General features: G+C 37.2%; 1 protein-coding gene across 10 annotated transcripts in view; it reads right to left on the bottom strand.

The window, feature by feature from the left end:
* LOC138692220 (uncharacterized) overlaps positions 1-23,655 on the bottom strand; it is a 94,614-nt gene that overhangs the window by 54,471 nt on the left and 16,488 nt on the right. For 2 of the 10 annotated variants that reach the window (XM_069815349.1, XM_069815343.1), the window contains exons 1-3: positions 22,380-22,553; positions 14,982-15,234; positions 3,304-3,556 (exon numbers count right to left, since the gene is read on the bottom strand). The exons of 1 other annotated variant lie outside the window; for it this stretch is intronic. In XM_069815349.1, coding sequence (XP_069671450.1) covers positions 3,304-3,556; positions 14,982-15,058 — 330 coding nt within the window. In that variant the 5' untranslated portion in view covers positions 15,059-15,234; positions 22,380-22,553. Of the gene's footprint in view, positions 1-3,303; positions 3,557-14,981; positions 15,235-21,823; positions 22,344-22,379; positions 22,565-23,655 lie in introns of those variants that run through there. 7 more of the 10 variants (XM_069815337.1, XM_069815341.1, XM_069815335.1 and 4 more) reach the window with 6 other exon arrangements.

Below are 23,655 nucleotides of genomic sequence, written 5' to 3'. Positions count from 1 at the left end.
CAGAAAACCTCAACCTGATAACTTGCCCCGACCGGGGATCGAGCCCGGGCCCTGTTACTCCACAGGTGTGGACTCATAACCTTGACCTCTTCAATTCTGAATGTCCAAATTGTTATATTCTAGAGCCTGTTTTTAAATCATCTGTAAAGCCTTGACCTGTGGCGTCGTCTATTTTGATGAATTCAGTACAGCTTTCCACAACAGTGGGTATAATTAACATACCTAACAACTAGGGTCATCTGTTTTTGGCGGTTGTTATCAGAAGTACAATCAAGAATTACAGAATAATATTTGGGAAGCCTCACTACACCAATTATATGATTTTTAGTGACTATACCCAGAAGTTTGACGACTTAATTTCGAATTCTAGGTCCAAGGTAGTATAAATAGGTTTCTTCCTCAGGAATGTGCATTACATGCTCCTTCATAGGACCATCATAAGTATAAATCTCCTTTAGTTTCAAAAACTTTTCATTATAAGGCTCGTAAAGATTGTCATTCGATCCACGTAACGCGGAGTTAGTTTCTGTTAAGTACTATGTATAATAGCAATGATTCTTACATGATTTCCTGCCAATGCCTTTTTTCTTTTTGTATTTGATCTTAGATTTTATGACTTACTGTACAGTTTAATTTCAATCATTGCTCTAACTCCCACCAACTAGTCGGACATGCATGACATATCCTGATTGGAACGTTCATGATTAGCGATCTTAGTGCTCAAATGTTTCCGATTCTTACAACCTTCCCCAGTAGAAAGGTTGCTCCAATTAACCTGACTTGCAAGAAAAACTCTACAACAAATTCCTCAGAGCATACGTTCATATTTCGACAAAATATTCACCAAAATAGACGTAAAATAATCACCACAAATTCACATTCCTACATATTTATATTTCAGTTGAACAAATTAATTTTCCTCTATGAACACAAAGCCAGACATTCATTGCCATATTTCTTATCGTTGACCTAATAGAGCAAAGTGACCCAAATATTTTCCATATGAACTTATGCAAAATCTAGAAGAAGTTGAAAATATCATTTCATTTTACCCTACAGGGAACAGCAATTTTACTTACTCATGAATCATCGGGCTAAGAGAAGAACAACTCTCAACTTTGTTTCAAAACATTTATTAAAAATAAATTCTTACACACGTATTACAAATCCATTAGGCCTATATACAACCTAAATGATACTTCAAGACAAAACACGTAGTAATAATAATAATAATAATAATAATAATAATAATCAGTAGGAGTAGTAAATCTGTGGGCGAACCCATAGAACCACAAGCCACATGTTTACATGGATCATCAGAAGTGAACGATCATCCAACCAGTACGGTATAACACGTGGTTACCAAGATGATCCAATAACAGTTGTTTTTTGGAAACGCATTTTACTACCAATTGTAGGTCTCCAAATTTATTATGGCACCACTTCGAAACACTGGACGAAATTTTATGACAAAAATTTCTTCCCCTTTAATATTTAAACTAGCGCTCGTCGAAGACATGTTGGCACCTTAGACCACGAGAGGAAAAGATGCTCGTACACACGAGCGATCTCACGAAATGTGCTACCCGCAAGGAGTGTTTAGATATCTCATACTGAGGATGATGGAGGGATCAGTGTACTGAACAAAGGTTGAACAACTGTGGGGGTACGCCATATGTGTCAGGGTTCAGGGATAACTTTATTACAGAAAGAATCTCAATAAATAAAGAAATTGTGTCCCATGTGATTTATTTGCAGTATCATAGTAGTAGAAATAAATCTATGTGTACAAGGAACATATTCTCATAAACATACTATTTTATTTTTAAAAATATATATACAGTAGGATCTAAATAAAGCAATAACAGATGTAGAACCAAATTAGATGTTCTCTTATACAGCTTGTTTGGTCAGATGCTCATTTAAGTTCTTAAGCAAAATGATCAGAGCTGAAGAAGTGAATCTTCTCAAATAACAACTTATAAGAAATGTTGAACCAATTGTAGTAAGATAATTAAAAAGATTGTATTTTATTAATCAGTCAAGAAACCCAAAAACTACATCATGCTTCAAAATCTCAGCTACAATCAAGATTTAACTTCAAACAAAGCTCTACACTCTGAGTTTAATTTACAATCTATGATGATGCAAATGGATCTGACACCATTTAACCTCATTAATCTTCAACCCTGTACAGACCCTGTACCGTCTTTTCATCAGCTCGCGAACATCATCACACATATTACAAGTTGCCAATCTGGAACACCTGTGTGTTATAAGTGATAAAGTTTTAGGATCTATGAATCCATTCACTGAGAATACAGACAAATTCTCTAATCTGCTAATCTTAAGTGATTCACTGAAAAGCTCGACAATGGAAATGTAACTTGACCCTCCAATATTAAAATGAAAAGTCACAAGATTTGGGGCAGCAGACAACAAAGTATCGATACTATCGGTATCTATGTTACAAACCCAGACGCTGAGGCTGCACAGGTGCGTAAAGGTCCCTGTCAATGCCCAGCATCCTAAATAAAACGTCTTGATCATAAGCTTCTCCAGACGAGGACAGCTTGTAGGCAAATCTTGCATTTCTAAAGCAAACACATCCACTACCAAAACCTTTAGAGTTGGCAAATATGGTACAGATAGCTCACGGGATGCAGAAAGTTTAAGCTCCTCTACACCTTGCAGCTGCTCTGCAATATCGTCCAAATATATATCATTAAAACCCATACTTAAGCTGAGACGACGCAGACCTTGAAAACAATGAGGAAGTGACAGGACATGCGATGAGTCCACAATATTCAATCCGAAGTCTTGCAGATGTAAACAGCTTCTCGATCTATCCAGCAGATATTGACAACCGCTGTCTGATATCCCTGTCTTGGACACATCCAAAGTTTGCAGATACGGAAAACTTAAAATGATATCAATGATCTCGTCTGTGACATCTCCAGATTCACTCACATCAAGATGTGTTAATCCGGGTGCAGATTTGGAAAGAACTCTAATTATCTCATTACTGCTCCATCGTGGCACAGTAAAACATTTCAAGTTCTTCAAAGAGGGCAAATGCTGAAGGAGTAAGTGTTTAAATGAATCATAACTTTTCTCACATTTTACACATGCCCTAAAAATTTTGAGCTGGGAGAGTGTGTCAATTTGATCTAAAACAGCATTCACAATAAGTATATGTATACCTAAAATATCGAGTTCTGTCACCTGGGGGTGGAGTATTGCATTAACAAAGTGTTGAAGAATGTCCTTGCACGAAGAGGAATGATCAATGCAGTCACTGACCTCATCATAGCGACTGCCCAAATATTCGAGGGCTTCAGAAGTGACACGGTTGGCCATAGAGTAAGGTATCTTATCATGGATGATGCATCTCAAATGTTGGCATGTTGCAAGTGCCTCCGATAATGATGCTGAAGACGTGCGGCAAGAATTCACAAGGCAGACACAAATATCTGACAGATACTTGGCAAGGCTGTGGAGCGACAGCTTCTCCAGATGAATGGGTTGGTTGAACAGTGGCATTTTATACACAGCTCTGTGCAAAACAGAAAAAAGAAAGTAATTTACTGTTTCGATAGCTCATATTTTACATCAAGTGGGAGCACCCACCAGAGGAAGCTAAGCAGTGGATGATGAAGCATCATAGATCTGTATAGGGAAGCATGTAGACCTGTCCATACACCACACAAGCATATGACCACTCGCCGCCTACTAACGCGACATGTATACATAAAATATATATTATATACAAATGATTCATCAGGTTTTGACATCGTAGGCTATAGCTTAAAATTTATAATATCCACCCACATGTACTCATAGCGAATAGAAATTGGTATCTCACATTTCAGATTTCATTCTGTCTCTTCAGTGACTCACTAGTGGCGGTTGGTAAAATGGTAAAATAAGTATATATAAATTTCAATCATAAGACACATCTGTTTGCAAATGTTTATTTGCTAAATGAATATGGAATATATTAACGTTTTCGCCATATTGGGCATCATCAGATATAATAAAATATGTAATCTGAATCTTGATCAAATTGAGCAAATAACAAATGAGCAATATATTATACATGGTCACTTCACAAAATTATTTTACATTTAATCAGAAAATATATAAACAAAACATCGGCCTTGCTATGGGCAACCCCCCCCCCCCAAAAAGAAAAAATTAAAAAATAAACTAAACATATAATAAAATAAATATATATACATTTCAATCATAAGACACATCCATTTGCAAATGTTTATTTGCTATATGAATATGGAATATATTAACGTTTTCGCCTTATTGGGCATCATCAGATATAATAAAATATGTAATCTGAACCTTCATCAAATTGAGCAAATAACAAATGAGCAATATATTATACATGGTGTTGGATCTTCATGAGCTTTATGTATAAAACTATAAATAAAATTGGAGGATAATTAATTTCAATGTGATGCAAACTTTTAAAATTGAAATTGATTGTGTATACATATAACTCGTGTTACAGTATAAATACAAATTAATCAATTAGAATTATACGAATTATCAGTAATGTTAAAATAAATTGTGAATAAAAATTAATAAAATAAATATATTAGCTTAAAAGAGAATTAATTAAAATTCACAATGTTCGAAGAATGAAATGTCTTGAGGTACTGTATACAATGTTGATGTTGTGTTGTGACTGATGGATCTTATGTTGTCGATTGGTTGTAATTATACGTATAGAATTTTCAATCGTGTAGTATACGTTCGCTTGTGATCTGAATGTTATCTGACATTGATGCAAATAGTGGTTGTTATTGATCATTTAGATCTAAAATATTCTATCTGATATTAATAACATACAGATAATTATCACTGATGATTGCTGTGTGTGATCAAAGTTTATCAGGGACTGTATATGTAAAGATGATTTATATATATGTCTTGATGTTTGTAGAAGTGTGTTGGTGGTTTGTTATTTGCTCAATTTGATCAAGGTTCAGATTACATATATTTATTTTATTATATAACTAGACGTATCTGAAAATGTAAAATGAATTGTAAAAAAAAAAAAAATGGTAAAATGGTGACAGATCAACAGAAAGCATTTTTGTTTTGGAATATCAAAGTACTCAATCCATCATAACATCATTGTAAACTAGAATATGTTCCTGCAACCTATGTAATATTTTGTAATTTTTAATAGACAGTTATTGAAGGACTCTTGATATTTGTTTCTTTAAATTTGTTAACTTGTCGGACCAACATGCCTTTCAAATAGAATAACATCATTTAAACTAGAATAACATCATTGTATAGAGCACATCTAGGTCAGAAAGCATGGGTAGACATAACGGCTCGGTTAGAAAAGCCAACGTACTATGGTTGCAACGATCATGATTTTAAAATCAAATATAGGAAACAGAAAACGGATGTAGGTAAATTCTCATTTTTAAATAGAACTATAAATGATTGGAATCACCTACCTGCAGCGGTCTTTGAGGGCTGTCCTTCCTTAAGAAGATTCAAGAATAACTTAAAAAGTTGTGTATAAAGTGCAAATTAAAATTAAGGTGACCTTTAACATTTAATTTTTTTAAGGTGACATGTATTCATTTAGCCTGACGAGTTACTTCCTTGGTTTGAATTGTAAATTATTTAAAAATAGCGTGTAAGAGGGCCTTAGACTAGAAATGTTTAGCTTAAATGTAGTTCTGTTTATAAGTATGCATAAGGGTGTAATTATTTGACTTATTTGAACTGTTGTATCGGTGAAGCGAGGAGAGTCAGTGAAGTTATAGTTTTACAGTGCAGTGAATAGTTATGATCAGTGATAATTCATAGCGTCAATGAAATGTGTTCTATAGTGTCAGTGAAATGTGTTACAGAGTGTCAGTGAAATGTGTCCTAAAGTGTCGGTGAAAAGCGTCATAGTGCCACTACACTGAGTGAGATGAGAGTAAAGTGAAAGACTATTGAAACTTATATAGGGTCTATACATATGTAGGTTGTATTGTAAAATTAGGTATTTTATTTATGTTTTATTAATTGTAATTATTGTGTTAAATTGTATTGTGTATTCTTATTGTATTGTGTATTGTATATTAAAAGTATTTATTTCAGTCACTGACGTCACAGCATAAGTTTAAGGTGTTAAACCTTTGCATTACATGTTTAAAAGATGTATAAACGTTTTCGTTGGACAACGCCAACATCATCAGATACGACGTACATTTCAGCAATATCAATAATCTCTACATAATCTCTACAAATACAAAACATATTTAGTGGCATGCAAAATAAAACATGCTAAAAACCAACACGTTTATGATACACATTGACATTCTTGTATGACTGCCCTTATTGTCAATTAATTAAAATACACGTGTAAGTTACAAAATATATATGTTTGCAAGTCTTCACACACCATGATACACACGTTCTTAATGGTTGAAATATGTGCATTATTGGGAAACAGAAATATCAATATAATAAATGTAATTAATACTGTAATTTGCAACTCTTCACACTCATAATACCTTAGTTACCGTAAAGTGGGGTGACTTTGAACGCCGAGGTGACTTTGAACAGTAATTTAGCGCCCTTCTAAATTAAATGCTGTACCCTATTGCGAAAAAACTGAACTAATTTATTGACAACTTAAACAGTTTTTTCGCAATTGGCTACAGCATTTAATTTAGAAAGGAGCTAAATTACTGTTCAAAGTCACCTCAGTGTTCAAAGTCACCCCACTTTACGGTATATATTTTATTCCTTTTATATCATGTTACTTCATTATTCCATGTGTGAAGACTTGCAAACACACAAACCACAAATTCACATTCCTACATATTTATATTTCAGTTGAACAAATTAATTTTCCTCTAATAACACAAAGCCAGACATTCATTGCCATCTTTCTTATTTTTGACCTAATAGAGCAAAATGCCCCAAATATTTTCCATATGAACTTATGCAAAATCTAGAAGAAGTTGAAAATATCATTTCATTTTACCCTACAGGGAACAGCAATTTTACTTATTCATGAATCATCGGGCTAAGAGAAGAACAACTCTCAACTTTGTTTCAAAACATTTATTAAAAATAAATTCTTACACAAGTATTACAAATCCATTAGGCCTATATACAACCTAAATGATACAAGACAAAACACGTAATAATAATAATAATAATAATAATAATAATAATAATAATAATAATCAGTAGGAGTAGTAAATCTGTGGGCGAACCCATAGAACCACAAGCCACATGTTTAGATGGATCATCAGAAGTGAATGATCATCCAACCAGTACGGTATAACACGTGGTTACCAAGATGATCCAGTATCAGTTGTTTTTTGGAAATGCATTTTACTACCAATTGTAAGTCCCCAAATTTATTATGGCACCACTTCGAAACACTGGACGAAATTTCATGACAAAAATTTCTTCCCCCATTAAGACTTAAACTAGGGCTCGTCGAAGACATGTTGGCACCTTAGACCACGAGAGGAAAAGATGCTCGCGCACACGAGCGACCTCACAAAAGGTGCTAGCCGCAATGACTGCTTACATATCTCATACCGAGGACGATGGAGGGATGAGTGTACTCAGCAAGGGTTGAACAATTGTGGGGGTGCGCCATATGTGTCAGGGTTCAGGAATAACTTTATTACAGAAAGAATTTCAATAAATAAACAAACTCTGTCCCATGTGATTTATTTGGAGTATCACAGTAGCAGAAATAAATCTAACTCTATGTGTACAAGGAATTTATTCTAATAAACATATATTTTATTTTAAAAAATATACATTAGAGCCTACCTAAAGCATGTTACTTATGGAAAATTAATTGAATCTTTCTGGTAAAGGAAATTAATAAACTACAAGATCTTGTAGAAATATAATATTACAAGACCAGTAATACTTATTCGAACACAGTAAATAGATATTTAATATGGTTTGCACATTGCTTAAGTCGAAATGACTAAAAAATAGGATTAAAAATAACACATATTTTATTTAATTAACACAATTCGTGAAAATTTTTTCTATTCATTTTGATTTTCGCAGGTGCCATGCTGATTTCTAATTTCTTGGACACTTTAAACATAAGTACTCTATTACAAAACAAATTCTTTAGTCTCTTCCAAACAGTGTAACAACAAGGTCTGTGTATCTTCAGAACTTATTTTCTGGAAGAATGGGCTTTCTTTGTTTCTTAATTTATTTTCGTAATATTTAGATTAAGATATTTTAAATGTTGCAAGCCGCAAAACAGTTTTTAATTTTGTATCCTTTATGTTTGCTCTCAGTCTTGGCTTCATGTGCTTCGTTGTAGAAAAGAACTTTTCACGAAATATGTATTACCAAACCTGTATAGTACACACAGTGCAAATTTACATAGTGTTGTTTTAAATTATGTTTCCTGCAGATCACGTGCTTCCTGCTTATTATAACATTGGGCATTTCCCCATTTCACATTCCTAAAAACGAATGTCACCCCCCAGTCGAGGTTAATACAGTTTGAAGATTTACATTTCTTCTCCTATATACTTGCTTGGTAGTCTTTCTCTCGTCAGGTGGCCTTGGTATCAGTGGAGCATGTACGAACGAGTAACGGACTACTACCGACTCCTATATGCAACTTGTTCATACAGGCGCCTATTGCCGTTCCTGCGTTAGACCAAGATGCTAGTGCAAAGCATAATAATTGAATCGGTCATTGCAGAAAGGGGATAAGTCATGAAAAATGCGAAAATAAGTTAAGAGTGCCATTGCTTTCTCCAGACCTAGACACACATTTCCATACAGAAATGGGACAAATTTGCTCAGTCTCAACGCAAAGCAGAGTATCATAAGCAGCGCAGTCATTGCAGAAAGGGGACAAGTCAGCAACTTACCTTCTTTCTGCACTGACTGACGACGTGATGCAACTGAGTGCCGCTGATCTAATAAGTTACGCGCCCATCAGCTGATAAGGAAAATGACAGATAAGCTAGAAGTAGTAAGTGACCCAGGGGAAGAAAACTGTGTTATTAGTGGTAAACATAAACGCAATGAAATTAACTACCGCAGAAATGTAAATAAGAAAAATAAACTGAAGGCATTGGAACGTCAATTCCATTGGGAAGTCTGTAGCAACCCGTACGACAGGAGAACAATGTGGGTAAGAAACTACTCATTGTTTGTTTAGACGCAACTTTGGGTCATCAATTTTCAACATTCACAATTTGAAAAACCATACGGCGCACTTCTATTCCTATCATGAAGTTATAGGCCACAAATCTTCAAATGAAGTGTGTTCCTTCTGAACTACATTGAAAATAATGCCCCTTCTTCAGTCAAGGAATTGTATCTTTTCTCTGATAACTGTGGAGGGCAAAAAAAAAAAAAATCACACCTTAATTCGATTGTTGCTTGCACTGACCCAAATGGGGAGATTTAACAAAATCATTCATTATTTTCCACAACGAGGCCATTCATTTCTTCCCAGTGACCGCAACTTTGGTGTAGTGAAGCACAAACTAAGGAAGACAGACAGGGTATATGTGCCAGACCAATACAATACCTTGATCCACCAGACAAACACAGACAACAGATTTTCTGTAGAATCAGTTACTACTGATGATATTTTGAATTTTAAATCCTAGTCGCCAGAGCATTACAAGAAAACCACTGCTCATTAGACAGACTGAGGAAGAAAGGAAAGATAAGAATATGTTTTCTTCAGCACAATTCAGTGAATTTGTTTACTCTAAAGATGATCCAGGATGTGTGACTGCCAGTTTGTTCATTGATAGTGAAATGAGAAAACACAGATTATGTATGAAAAAACTAGGTTCTGGACGCATAGTAATGCCTACACAAAAGCATACAATGGGAAAATTCCCATTAATACGAAAAAAACTTGGAGACATATCGAAAGTGAGGCAATACATTCCATTGGAACACACTTTCTTTTACGAAGAGATCCTGAACTGGCCACCTTGTGACAAGGAATCTACAAATGACGTGGTTTCCAACGTCTAACAATACACTCTATAACAATTGAAACAAATGATTTTGTGTAGTACTTTAGTGTATTTTTATTGTGCAGTTTTAAGTATTAGTTTAAAAGTAGAGTTTTGATTTAAAACAGCGATATAAAATCACATATTGGTACATTTCTGTAGTAGCAGAGTCCGTATAGGTCAGTTTCTATCTGATGCTTTTCCAATTCACTGCGGGCTAAAGCAGGGAGATGCACTGTCACCTTTACTTTTTAACTTCGCTTTAGAATACGCCATTAGGAAAGTTCAGGATAACAGGCAGGGTTTGGAATTGAACGGGTTACATCAGCTGCTTGTCTATGCGGATGACGTGAATATGTTAGGAGAAAATACACAAACGATTAGGGAAAACACGGAAATTTTACTTGAAGCAAGTAAAGCGATCAGTTTGGAAGTAAATCCCGAAAAGACAAAGTATATGATTATGTCTCGTGACCAGAATATTGTACGAAATGGAAATATAAAAATTGGAGATTTATACTTCGAAGAGATGGAAAAATTCAAATATCTTGAAGCAACAGTAACAAATATAAATGGCACTCGGGAGGAAATTAAAAGCAGAATAAATATGGGAAATCATCCAGTCTGCTGTCCAAAAATCTGAAAGTTAGAATTTATAAAACAGTTATATTACTGGTTCTTCTGTATGGTTGTGAAACTTGGAATCTCACTCTGAGAGAGGAACATAGGTTAAGGGTGTTTGAGAATAAGGTGCTTAGGAAAATATTTGGGACTAAGCGGGATGAAGTTACAGGAGTATGGAGAAAGTTACACAACACAGAACTGCACGCATTGTATCCTTCACCTGACATAATTAGGAACATTAAATCCAGACGTTTGAGATGGGCAGGGCATGTAGCACGTACGGGCGAATCCAGAAATGCATATAGAGTGCTAGTTGAAAGGTCGGAGGGAAAAAGACCTTTGGGGAGGCCGAGACGTAGATAGGAAGATAATATTAAAATGGATTTAAGGGAGGTGGGATATCATGATAGAGACTGGATTAATCTTGCACAGGATAGGGACCGATGGTGGGCTTATGTCAGGGTGGCAATGAACCTTCAGGTTCCTTAAAAGCCATTTGTAAGTTGTAAGTAAGTAAGGAATAATGATTAAAATGCAAAAATAATTATGCAAATGGTGACAGTAATGTAGTATTTACACACAAAAACATCGTTATCATTGTAATGATTAACATTTAGTTTGTTTTCAAATATTACATTAGCCCAAAACTGTAAATTATATATTTTTTTCTTTTATATTTAACAATTCCTTGCAGAAAGGGGATAAGTCATGGTTCGATTAAACAACAGATGTCTAACATGATGTATTAGACTTCACTATTCATAAACAAAGTAAGAAAAAATATTTATAATGATTACTCCAGTATTGGAAGAAGAAAACAGTTTTTATTGATTATCTCAAAAGTAAGATTTTATGACTTATCCCCTTTCTGCAATGACCAATTCAATTATTATGACATAAATCAGTTCATGTCACAAAAGCTTTAACATAAATAGGCATCTAAAATTTTATATCTAATATAACAAATTTACCTTGAGATATGTACTATAATACTGAATAAGCTAAACAAGGATATTAAACTGTAATACAGCAACAAGTTGAATAAAGTGCCATGTTCATATTTCACTACAAACCCTCTCTTATGGCACTGCAGATGTAAGGGAATTTCACATGAAAATCATAAATCTGCTGCACTCCAAAAGTTCAAATGTAAGTATGTATATTATATATATATATATATATATATATATATATATATATATATATATATACACACACCAGTGGCGGCTCCTGCGTATTTCTTTACAGCAGAAAAGAAGGAAACAGGACGAAATGACACCTTCTTGAATGAAACATGCTATAAATTAGCCTACATGCATACATGTAAGACCAGGTAGTGTTGGGGTTGGATTTCCCTTATGTATACCAATAATCTGTTCTTGTAAACTGAGTTTCCTAAGTTGTCCAAAATATATGTTTTCACGTCCATTCATTGTTGCACAAATTAACAATTACAAGGAAATTCACCTCGCAGCATTTTTCGAGCACACTACAGCATCACATGTGTTGGAAGAGACGAGCTACTAACACGTAATCGGAACCGCGGAAATGGGAATGGGAAATAATCTGAGGAAAGCGAGAACACTGCACCCACCCACGTGGTCTGGGTTGCACATGTACATTTTACAAGTTCAGTATCACATGCTTTTGAAGAATACAAGTTCTTGTAAAGTCATACTATCATTATTGTTCAAAGTTGCCAGTGGCCAATTTTTTTATGTTAAAAATAATGTAGTTTGGAGTAAAAAGGTAAAGGTATCCCCGTAACATGCCATGAAGGCACTTGGGGGGCATGGAGGTAGAGCCCCATGCTTTCCATGACCTCGGCACTAGAATGAGGTGGTGTGGTCGGCACCACGCTCTGACCGCCTTTTACCCCCGGGAAAGACCCGGTACTCAATTTTATAGAAGGCTGAGTGAACCTCGGGGCCGTTCTGAAAGTTTGGCAACGAGAAAAAATCCTGTCACCACCTGGGATCGAACCCCGGACCTTTCAGTCCGTAGCCAGCTGCTCTACCAACTGAGCTACCCGGCCGCCCAGTTTGGAGTACTACTTTCAATTTCAAATATATTTGTACAAAACTGACAACTCGGCTGTTGCCCTGTCTAGTACACAATGAATGGAAGTGAATTTCAGGGGCCAAAAAGATCTGCGATACTAAAGTAGAACTACTTCCTCTTTGTTTTATATAACCCGACTTTAACTTTCAAATATCCTTGAAAGTTTCAAACCATGAATAGTAGCCTATGTAAAGTGCAATGAATAATATTTTTTATTTACAATTTTAAAAAAAGTTTATATGGTGTCTTTGCGTTAAAACTGTTTTATTGTGCCTCCTCCTAGATGTGTTATAGTCTGGTTGAATGCAAGATCGTTAGATGGCAGCGGTAGCAAGCTTGCTGCAAGACCAGTCGGTTTCTATTTCCTGCCCATGCGCTGATTCAGAGGAGGATCTCCTCCCTCTCCGTTCATTTACCACTTTAAAACTCTGCTTCTTTCTCTGGCCATTAGTGCGCTGTTGTCTATGTGTATTAACTGCAGTAAAGGAGGAATGGATTGATTTTCCTCCACACAAACAATCTCGCATCTTTCTCACAGTTTTCTAGCAGCACATGAGCGTGCATCATTTAAAACTCGATCAACCGAGGTTTTCTTATAGCTGTGAACTTAAAAATTATCGAATCTTCCTCGAATTTCAAGGCACATATTTTATTTGGTATATATTTTCAAAAGAAGAAAAATGTGAGGAGCACGTTCCTCCCTTCCCTCCCCCAAGGAACCGCCACTGATATATATACTGGAGCTGAAATTATGGCATATTCTAAATGTCTCAATCTGTACTGAAACAAAATTTCTTCAAAATTACAGAACTGCTAACACGTTTATCTTCAGCAATAACAGATGTAGAACCAAATTAGATGTTCTCTTATACAGCTTGTTTGGTCAGATGCTCATTTAAGTTCGTAAGCAAAATGATCAGAGCTGAAGAAGTGAATCTTCTCAAATAACAACTTATAAGAAATGTTGAACCAAATGTAGTAAGATAATTAAAAAGATTGTATTCTATTAATCAGTCAAGAAACCCAAAAACTAAATCATGCTTCAAAATCTCAGCCACAATCAAGATTTAAATTCTGACAGAGCTAGCTCTACACTCTGAGTTTAATTTACAGTCTATGATGATGCAAATGGATCTGACACCATTTGACCTCATTAATCTTCAACCCTGTACAGACCTTGTACCGTCTTTTCATCAGCTCGCGAACATCATCACACATATTACAAGTTGCCAATCTGGAACACCTATGTGTGATAAGTGATAGAGTCTTAGGATCTATGTATCCATTCACTGAGAATACAGACAAATTCTCTAACCTGCTAATCTTAAGTGACTCACTGAAAAGCTCGACAATGGGAATGTCACTTGACCCTTCCTTATTAAAGTGAAAAGTCATAAGATTCGGGGCAGCAGATAACAAAACATCGATACAACCAATATCTATGTTACAAACCAAGACGCTGAGGCTGCACAGATACGTAAAGCTCTCTGTCCATGCCCAGTATTCTAAATGAACCGACTTAATCATAAGCTTCTCCAGACGAGGACAGCTTTTAGGCCAATGAAGCATTTCTAAAAAATACACATCCAGTACCAAAACCTTTAGATTTGGGAAATAAGGTAGATATAGCAAAAGGGGTGCATTAAGTTTAAGCTCCTCTAAACCTTGCAGCAGCTCTGCAATATCGTCCAAATATATCTCAAAAAAATCCATACATAAGCTGAGACGACGCAGCCCTTGAAAACAATGAGGAAGTGACAGGACATGCGATGAGTCCTCAATATTCAATCCGAATTCTTGCAGATGTAAGCAGCTTCTCGACCTATCCAGCAGACGTTTATAACCACTCTTTGATATCCCTGTTTTGGACACATCCAAACTTTGCAGATACGGGAAACTTAAAATGATATCAATGCTCTCGTCTGTGACATCTCCAGATTCACTCACGTCAAGATGTGTTAATCCAGGTGCAGATTTGAAAAGAACTCTAATTATCTCATTACTGCTCCATCGTGGCAAAGTAAAACATTTCAAGTTCTTCAAAGAAGGCAAATGCTGAAGGAGTAAGTGTTTAAATGAATCATAACTTTCCTCACATTTTACACATGCCCTAAATATTTTGAGCTGGGAGAGTGTTTCAATTTGATCTAAAACAGCATTCACAATAAGTATATGTATACCTAAAATATCAAGTTCTGTCACCTGGGGATGGAGTATTGCATTAACAAAGTCTTGAAGAATGTTCTTGCAAGATGAGGAATGATCAATGCAGTCACTGACCTCATCACAGCGACTGCCCAAATATTCGAGGGCTTCAGAAGTGACACGGTTGGCCATAGAGTAAGGTATCTTATCATGGATGATGCATCTTAAACGTTGGCATGTTGCAAGTGCCTCCGGGAATGATGTTGAAGAAGTGCGGCAAGAGATCATAAGCCGGACACAAATATCTGACAGATACTTGGCAAGGCTGTGGAGCGACAGCTTCTTCAGATGAATGGGTTGGTTGAACAGTGGCATTTTATACACAGCTCTGTGCAAAACAGAAAAAAGAAAGTAATTTACTGTTTCGATAGCTCATATTTTACATCGAGTGGGAGCACCCACCAGAGGAAGCTAAGCAGTGGATGATGAAGCAGTATAGATCTGCATAGGGAAGCATGTAGACCTGTCCATACACCGCACAAGCATATGACCACTCGCCGCCTACTAACACGATGTGTATACTCAATATAGATATAAGGAATGTATACAAATGATTCATCAGGTTTTGACATCGTATAGCTTAAAATTTATACTGTCCACCCACATGTACTCATAGCATATAGAAAGAGCATATTCTTATATTTGGTATTTCTCATTTCAGATTTCATTCTGACTCTTCAGTGCCTCACTAGTTGCGGGTGGTGAAATGGTGACTGATCAACAGAAAGCATTTTGTGTTTTGGAATATCAGAGTACTCAATCCATCATCACTGTGCAGCGTGCGTTCCGGAGACAGTACAGAGGAGACCCACCAAACAACCATGAAAGGATTCCTATTTTTTGTTTTTGTTTTTTTTTTTTTTTTTGGGTCTATATGACTAAAGGATATCGGTAGTATAGTTTATGAAAATATATGTTGGCTAGATTGGGGAATGGAATGTCATAAGATTGACATAATCGGTTAGTAGGGTTACATTTTGTGTTTGCGGGTAAATATAGAGATCGCTGTGGATTCCTGTGGTTAGGTTGGTATAAGTGTAAATTTTATTGGTGGTTGGTACTGATGAGGTTTGAATAGCGTACCGGTAAAGCATGTGTTTGGATGGTGTGTAAATAATTCTATTATTTGTTCAATTCCTGAGCAGTTGTGTTACTGGTGATTTGTTTGGCTATGGAGTGCGTTGCTGGCCCAAGAGGTGTGAAACGGAGGGCTGAACAAGGTCGACGTATGTGAGAAGGTTAGAGGGTTAGTTGAGGTGATATCTCAGTGACAAGAGGTCGACATATGTGAGAAGGTTAGAGGGTTAGTTGAGGTGATATCTCAGTGACATGAGGTCGACGTATGTGAGAAGGTTAGAGGGTTAGTTGAGGTGATGTCTCAGTGACATGAGGTCGACATATGTGAGAAGGTTAGAGGGTTAGTTGAGGTGATATCTCAGTGACATGAGGTCGACGTATGTGAGAAGGTTAGAGGGTTAGTTGAGGTGATATTTCAGTGACATGAGGTCGACGTATGTGAGAAGGTTAGAGGGTTAGTTGAGGTGATGTCTCAGTGACATGAGGTCGACATATGTGAGAAGGTTAGAGGGTTAGTTGAGGTGATATCTCAGTGACATGAGGTCGACGTATGTGAGAAGGTTAGAGGGTTAGTTGAGGTGATATTTCAGTGACATGAGGTCGACGTATGTGAGATTAGAGGGTTAGTTGAGGTGATATCTCAGTGACATGAAGTCGACATATGTGAGAAGGTTGGTGGGTTAGTTGAGGCGATATCTCAGTGACATGAGGTCGACGTATGTGAGAAGGTTAGTGGGTTAGTTGAGGTGATGTCTCAGTGACATGAGGTCGACGTATGTGAGAAGGTTAGTGGGCTAGTTGAGGTGATATCTCAGTGACATGAGGTCGACATATGTGAGAAGGTTAGTGGGTTAGTTGAGGTGATCTCTCAGTGATATGGGGTCGACTTATGTGAGAATGTTAGAGGGTTAGTTGAAGTGATATCTCGGTGACATGAGGTGGACGTATCTGAGAAGGTTAGTGGGTTAGTTTAGGTGATGTCTCAGTGACATGAGGTCGACGTATGTGAGAAGGTTAGTGGGCTAGTTGAGGTGATATCTCAGTGACATGAGGTCGACATATGTGAGAAGGTTAGTGGGTTAGTTGAGGTGATCTCTCAGTGATATGGGGTCGACTTATGTGAGAATGTTAGAGGGTTAGTTGAAGTGATATCTCGGTGACATGAGGTGGACGTATCTAAGAAGGTTAGTGGGTTAGTTGAGGTGATATCTCAGTGACATGAGGTCGACGTATGTGAGAAGGTAAGAGGGTTAGTTGAAGTGATATCTCAGTGACATGAGGTCGACGTATGTGAGAAGGTTAGAGGGTTAGTTGAGGTGATATTTCAGTGACATGAGGTCGACTTATGTGAGAAGGTTAGAGGGTTAGTTGAGGTGATACCTCAGTGACATGAGGTCGACGTATGTGACAAGGTTAGAGGGTTAGTTGAGGTGATATTTCAGTGACATGAGGTCGACGTATGTGAGAAGGTTAGAGGGTTAGTTGAGGTGATATCTCAGTGACATGAGGTCGACGTATGTGAGAAGGTTAGTGGGTTAGTTGAGGTGATATCTCAGTGACATGAGGTCGACGTATGTGAGAAGGTTAGCGGGTTAGTTGAGGTGATATCTCAGTGACATGAGGTCGACGTATCTGAGAAGGTTAGCGGGTTAGTTGAGGTGATATCTCAGTGACATGAGGTCGACGTATGTGAGAAGGTTAGTGGGTTAGTTGAGGTGATATCTCAGTGACATGAGGTCGACGTATGTGAGAAGGTTAGTGGGTTAGTTGAGGTGATATCTCAGTGACATGAGGTCGACGTATGTGAGAAGGTTAGAGGGTTAGTTGAGGTGATATTTCAGTGACATGAGGTCGACGTATGTGAGATTAGAGGGTTAGTTGAGGTGATATCTCAGTGACATGAAGTCGACATATGTGAGAAGGTTGGTGGGTTAGTTGAGGCGATATCTCAGTGACATGAGGTCGACGTATGTGAGAAGGTTAGTGGGTTAGTTGAAGTGATATCTCAGTGACATGAGGTCGACGTATGTGACAAGGTTAGAGGGTTAGTTGAGGTGATATTTCAGTGACATGAGGTCGACGTATGTGAGAAGGTTAGTGGGTTAGTTGAAGTGATATCTCAGTGACATGAGGTCTACGTATGTGAGAAGGTTAGAGGGTTAGTTGAGGTGATATCTCAGTGACATGAGGTCGACATATGTGAGAAGGTTAGAGGGTTATTTGACGCGATATCTCAGTGACATGAGGTCGACGTATGTGAGAAGGTTAGTGGGTTAGTTGAGGTGATATTTCAGTGACATGAGGTCGACGTATGTGAGAAGGTTAGTGGGTTAGTTGAGGTGATATCTCAGTGACATGAGGTCGACGTATGTGAGAAGGTTAGTGGGTTAGTTGGGGTGATATCTCAGTGACATGAGGGCGACGTATGTGAGAAGGTTAGTGGGTTAGTTGAAGTGATATCTCAGTGACATGAGGTCGACGTATGTGAGAAGGTTAGTGGGTTAGTTGAGGTGATATCTCAGTGACATGAGGTCGACGTATGTGAGAAGGTTAGTGGGTTAGTTGAGGTGATATCTCAGTGACATGAGGTCGACGTATGTGAGAAGATTAGTGGGTTAGTTGGGGTGATATCTCAGTGACATGAGGTCGACGTATGTGAGAAGGTTAGTGGGTTAGTTGAAGTGATATCTCAGTGACATGAGGTCGACGTATGTGAGAAGGTTAGTGGGTTAGTTGAGGTGATATCTCAGTGACATGAGGTCGACGTATGTGAGAAGGTTAGTGGGTTAGTTGAGGTGATATCTCAGTGACATGAGGTCGACGTATGTGAGAAGGTTAGTGGGTTAGTTGAAGTGATATCTCAGTGACATGAGGTCGACGTATGTGAGAAGGTTAGTGGGTTAGTTGAGGTGATATCTCAGTGACATGAGGTCGACGTATGTGAGAAGGTTAGTGGGTTAGTTGGGGTGATATCTCAGTGACATGAGGTCGACGTATGTGAGAAGGTTAGTGGGTTAGTTGAAGTGATATCTCAGTGACATGAGGTCGACGTATGTGAGAAGGTTAGAAGGTTAGTTGAGGTGCTATCTCATTGACATGAGGTCGACGTATGTGAGGTTAGAGGGTTAGTTGAGGTGATATCTCAGTGACATGAGGTCGACGTATGTGAGAAGGTTAGTGGGTTAGTTGAGGTGATATCTCAGTGACATGAGGTCGACGTATGTGAGAAGGTTAGAGGGTTAGTTGAGGTGATATCTCAGTGACATGAGGTCGACGTATGTGAGAAGGTTAGAGGGTTATTTGAGGCGATATCTCAGTGACATGAGGTCGACGTATGTGAGAAGGTTAGTGGGTTAGTTGAGGTGATATCTCAGTGACATGAGGTCGAATACTGTGAATTCAATGATTTAAGTACCTTTTCTCTGCCGTGTATAGTGTCGAATTGCCGAAATTTCACCTATGCGATCGTGTTGATGATATCCTATTTTGAATAAGAATGAATGGGTTGTATTCCAGAATGGGATGTTGTGAAATTGTTTTGCTGATATCCTATTTTGGATAAGAGCGGATGGGCTCTGTTCCAGAATGGGATATCGTCAATTTGTGTGATTATTCTTTTTAGATAGTTTTATTTACTCGTCGTGTTGGTTTACGTCGGCCATGTTGTGATGTCACTGCGTTGTGACGTAACTACCGCCATGTTGTGACGTCATCGTTTGTCAAACTTGACGAAAATTAAGCGATATCCTATAATAAAAGAATCCCTTTTTTTTTTTTTTTGATACTTTTATTCTTCTTTACAGTGTAATGCATAGTGTTTAAATGTGAAAATTTTTCCCTTCATTTGCACTGATACTTAAGATTTCTTAAGATGAACTCAATAGTTATTAAAGTTTGAAGAATGTTCATATCCTAGAGAAAAATGATACATAATATGTAAAGGTATTTTAAAAATATCTAAACAAACACTCCTATTCAAAAGTGTTAAATATTTGGAAAGAAAACTTAGTAGTATCCAAGATGGAGTCGCTATTTTCCCGTCAAAATGATGGGTCTCACCCTTGTAGGTAGACAGTAACTCTGGTCCTCCTAGTGTTAACATACTCTATGTAAATGACAAAGTAAGGACGCAAAGAGCATAAAAATAACGACGTAAAATAAAAAAAAAGGAAAGACGTACAAATAAATAGTCTAAAACGACAAACCAAGGACATAATAAATAGGCAGTTCTATAATGTCGGGGCCATGATAAGTATTTAGGTACAAGTTAGCATTTTTGTATATATGTCATCAAAATCCAAGCCCTGCTGATAACATAATCCGATCACATGTATGATTAACGTAATTTAAAACAATTCCCATTACGTACATTCGTAATCTCTTACTCTGATGATTTAGAATTGGTTATCTAGAGTGGAAAGAAAAGTGTGATTCCTGATTACCATACATTATGTAGCCCAATTAATTGCGAATCATCACTACCATCATCAATATATATATATATATATATATATATATATTAGTAGGTTATCAACAGTTTAGGTTATTTAGCGTCTGAATGAAATAAAGCTGATAATGCCGGTGAAATGAGTCCGGTGTCCAACACCGAAAGTTACCCAGCATTTGCTCATATTGGATTGAGGGAAAACCACGGAAAAACCTCAACCAGGTAATTTGCCCCGACCAAACCTCAGCCACCTGGTTTCGCGGCTAGACGCGCTAACCGTTACTCCACAGGTGTGGACCTTATATATATATATATATATTTTCGGAATGTGACTTCGTTTGTATATCCGCCATTACAGCAGGTTGTCGCAGTCCAGTACTGACATCACTACAACCAATCTTTCTCACTCTTTGAAAATCCCCGAACTCAATCGCTGTCATGCGATTCAGTAAATCTTTACATTAGCGTTACGAAAGGAAAGCAGAAAGTAAAATGTTGGGGATTCATTTACTATAGGATATCGCTTAATTTTCGTCAAGTTGGACAAACTATGACGTCACAATATGGCGCCAATGACGTCACAACGCAGTGACGTCACAACATGGCCGACGTAAACCAAAACAATAAATAAATAAAACTATTTTTTTAAATTTTAAAAACAAATTGACGATATCCCATTCTACAATATAACCCAACCGCTCTTATCCAAAATACGATATCACCAAAACAATTCACGATATCCCATACTGGAAGAGAGCCCATCCGCTCTTAGCCAAAATAGGATAACAGCAAAACAATATCACAATATCCCATTCTGAAATATAACCCATCCGCTCTTATCCAAAATACGATATCACCAATACAATTCACGATATCCCATTACGGAATATAACCCATCCACTCTTATCCAAAATAGGATATCAGCAAACCAATATCACAACATCCCATTCTGAAATATATCCCATCTGCTCTTATCCAAAATACGATATCACCAAATCAATTATAAACATCCCATCCTCGAATATAACGCACCCCCTCTTATCCAGAATAGAATATCAGCAAAACAATTTCAAAACATATATTCATCTCATGTCACTAAAATATCACCTCAGCCCCGATACCGCGCTTTTTGCATCATGTGCTACACGTCGGATCATCATCGGGGCTGCGATATCGTATTTTGGATAAGAGCGCAATTTTGAACCTCAAATAAAAACATTAAAAAGAAACAACGAACAGATTCACACACACACACACACACACACATATAACAAAACCAACAAAAATAAAAACATATATCTACAGTAAATAAATTAAACATTATCCTCGATACATAATTACTACCATAGCAAACGAAAACCCATCCTTATAAAAAAACAAATAAAACGCTCACCATCCAAACCGTTGCTACGATCCAAACACATCCTTAACCGATACGCCATTCAAACCTCATGAATACCAACCACGAACTAAATTTACATATCTACCAACCTAACCACTTCCATCCAAAAAGTGACGTCATAATATCACATCACTCCATTCTACAATCTAGCCAACATAAATTCTCATAAAAGCAATAACGATATCCTATAATCAAGTAAACCCAAACTTTCAACCCTTATTTTGGTGTGAAACTGGCGTCGGCACTCAACTTTTTTTTTTTACGATACGTGTACGTGTGACCATTGAGCTCTGTACTAAAATGTTGAAATCACTGCGCGTGACTCAACTAGAAGCGAAGGATGTAATGCCTACATTTGTATCTTAACGTGGTAACGCAATAGTACAGCAATACCGAAAGGGAAACTAACCTTGGGTAAAAAAAAATCCAGTACACAGTACCGTGAAATTTGCGCAATGTCATGCTAAGTTATGATCGTGATATGAAAGAAACAGATGAAAAGCAATATTGAAAGTGTATTAGCGAAGTACAAAGGGAATTACTCTACCTTTGCGCTAGTTTAGCCGAGGTTTCCTCTTCTTGGAACGAAATTATCAGTCTGCGTGCTGAGATAAGCCTTCTTGTCCGGAAAGGGCGGAAACCGGAAAGTAGCTTTTTCCCCTTTACTCCTATGTGCTTCCATTCCGCCTTATCTGACGTATCTTAACAGCTGTTACCAGTACTGCCAATTCGATTCTTAAAAACTCGCTATGAGCCAGTGCAGAACTTACTAAATTGTTACACTGTCAATTTAAAATTATGTTATGCAACTAAGTGAAAAAAAAAACTGCTAAATCCCTGTATCGGTAATACAAATCTCAAAATTCACGCGCTAAAGTAACACAGAAAAATCCCAGACCTAGCGAGAAGACTGCTGAATTGGCGACATTGCACGTACTTTGACAAACCGTGCGTTTTTTTTTTAAGCAAGACGTAAAGTGCTGCAGCAAGACCGTTCTTTTATTACATCGTTTCCCAACCTGTGGTTCGCGAGGTTCGACAAAACTTTTCCGTAATGGGTGGTTTCGAGGTTAGGCCTATTATTGTTTACTTCATTTCTGCGGTACTGTCATAACAATAATGATAATAAATTTAAAATTAAATTAACCCTATAATGCCCCTTGTTACATATGTGTAACATCGAGAATTTATGACATTATTTCCACAATAAATTAATATTTACCGCGAATGCCTGATTTACAATTATGTAACAACGTTAGGAATGCATTTGATTTCGCTACAATGGAAATTTAGTCTGCCAGCTTCTTTGTGTTCTAACAATACTAACAGTACTGCGACCTGACTAAGAAACGGTTACATGGTGGTCAGGCCTTTGATTTTAGATGCTATGTTTTATTTAACTACGCTCGCAAAAGCAGGGGTTATATCAGCGTCGCTTGGTGTGCCGGAATTTTGTCCTGCAGGAGTTCTTTTACATGCCAGTAAATCTACTGACACGAGCCTGTCGCATTTAAGCACACTTAAATGCCTTCGACCTGGCCCGGGATCGAACCCGCAACCTTGGGCATAGAAGGCCATCGCTATTTGTTTTTAGATGTTAATGTGGAATTTCAACAAACTTATATTTAATTTTATATTTTCAACAATAACCTACTTCCTCTTTCCTTGTGGCAAATGCAGTAAGTTATCAGTTGTGTATCAGAATCGTTTTCGTTCACATTAAAATGGATAACTGGTTGAAAAGTGGAAGTTTGAAAGGGAAACAGGGTTTAACAAAATCGCAAGTTAGTGCTGTGTCAACAGATCATTCAGCTTCTAGTGAT

Source organism: Periplaneta americana, chromosome 16, assembly GCF_040183065.1.
Source record: "Periplaneta americana isolate PAMFEO1 chromosome 16, P.americana_PAMFEO1_priV1, whole genome shotgun sequence".
Lineage (NCBI taxonomy): Eukaryota > Metazoa > Arthropoda > Insecta > Blattodea > Blattidae > Periplaneta > Periplaneta americana.
Note: the sequence above shows the minus strand (reverse complement) of the source record. Positions and strands in the feature narration are given on the sequence as shown.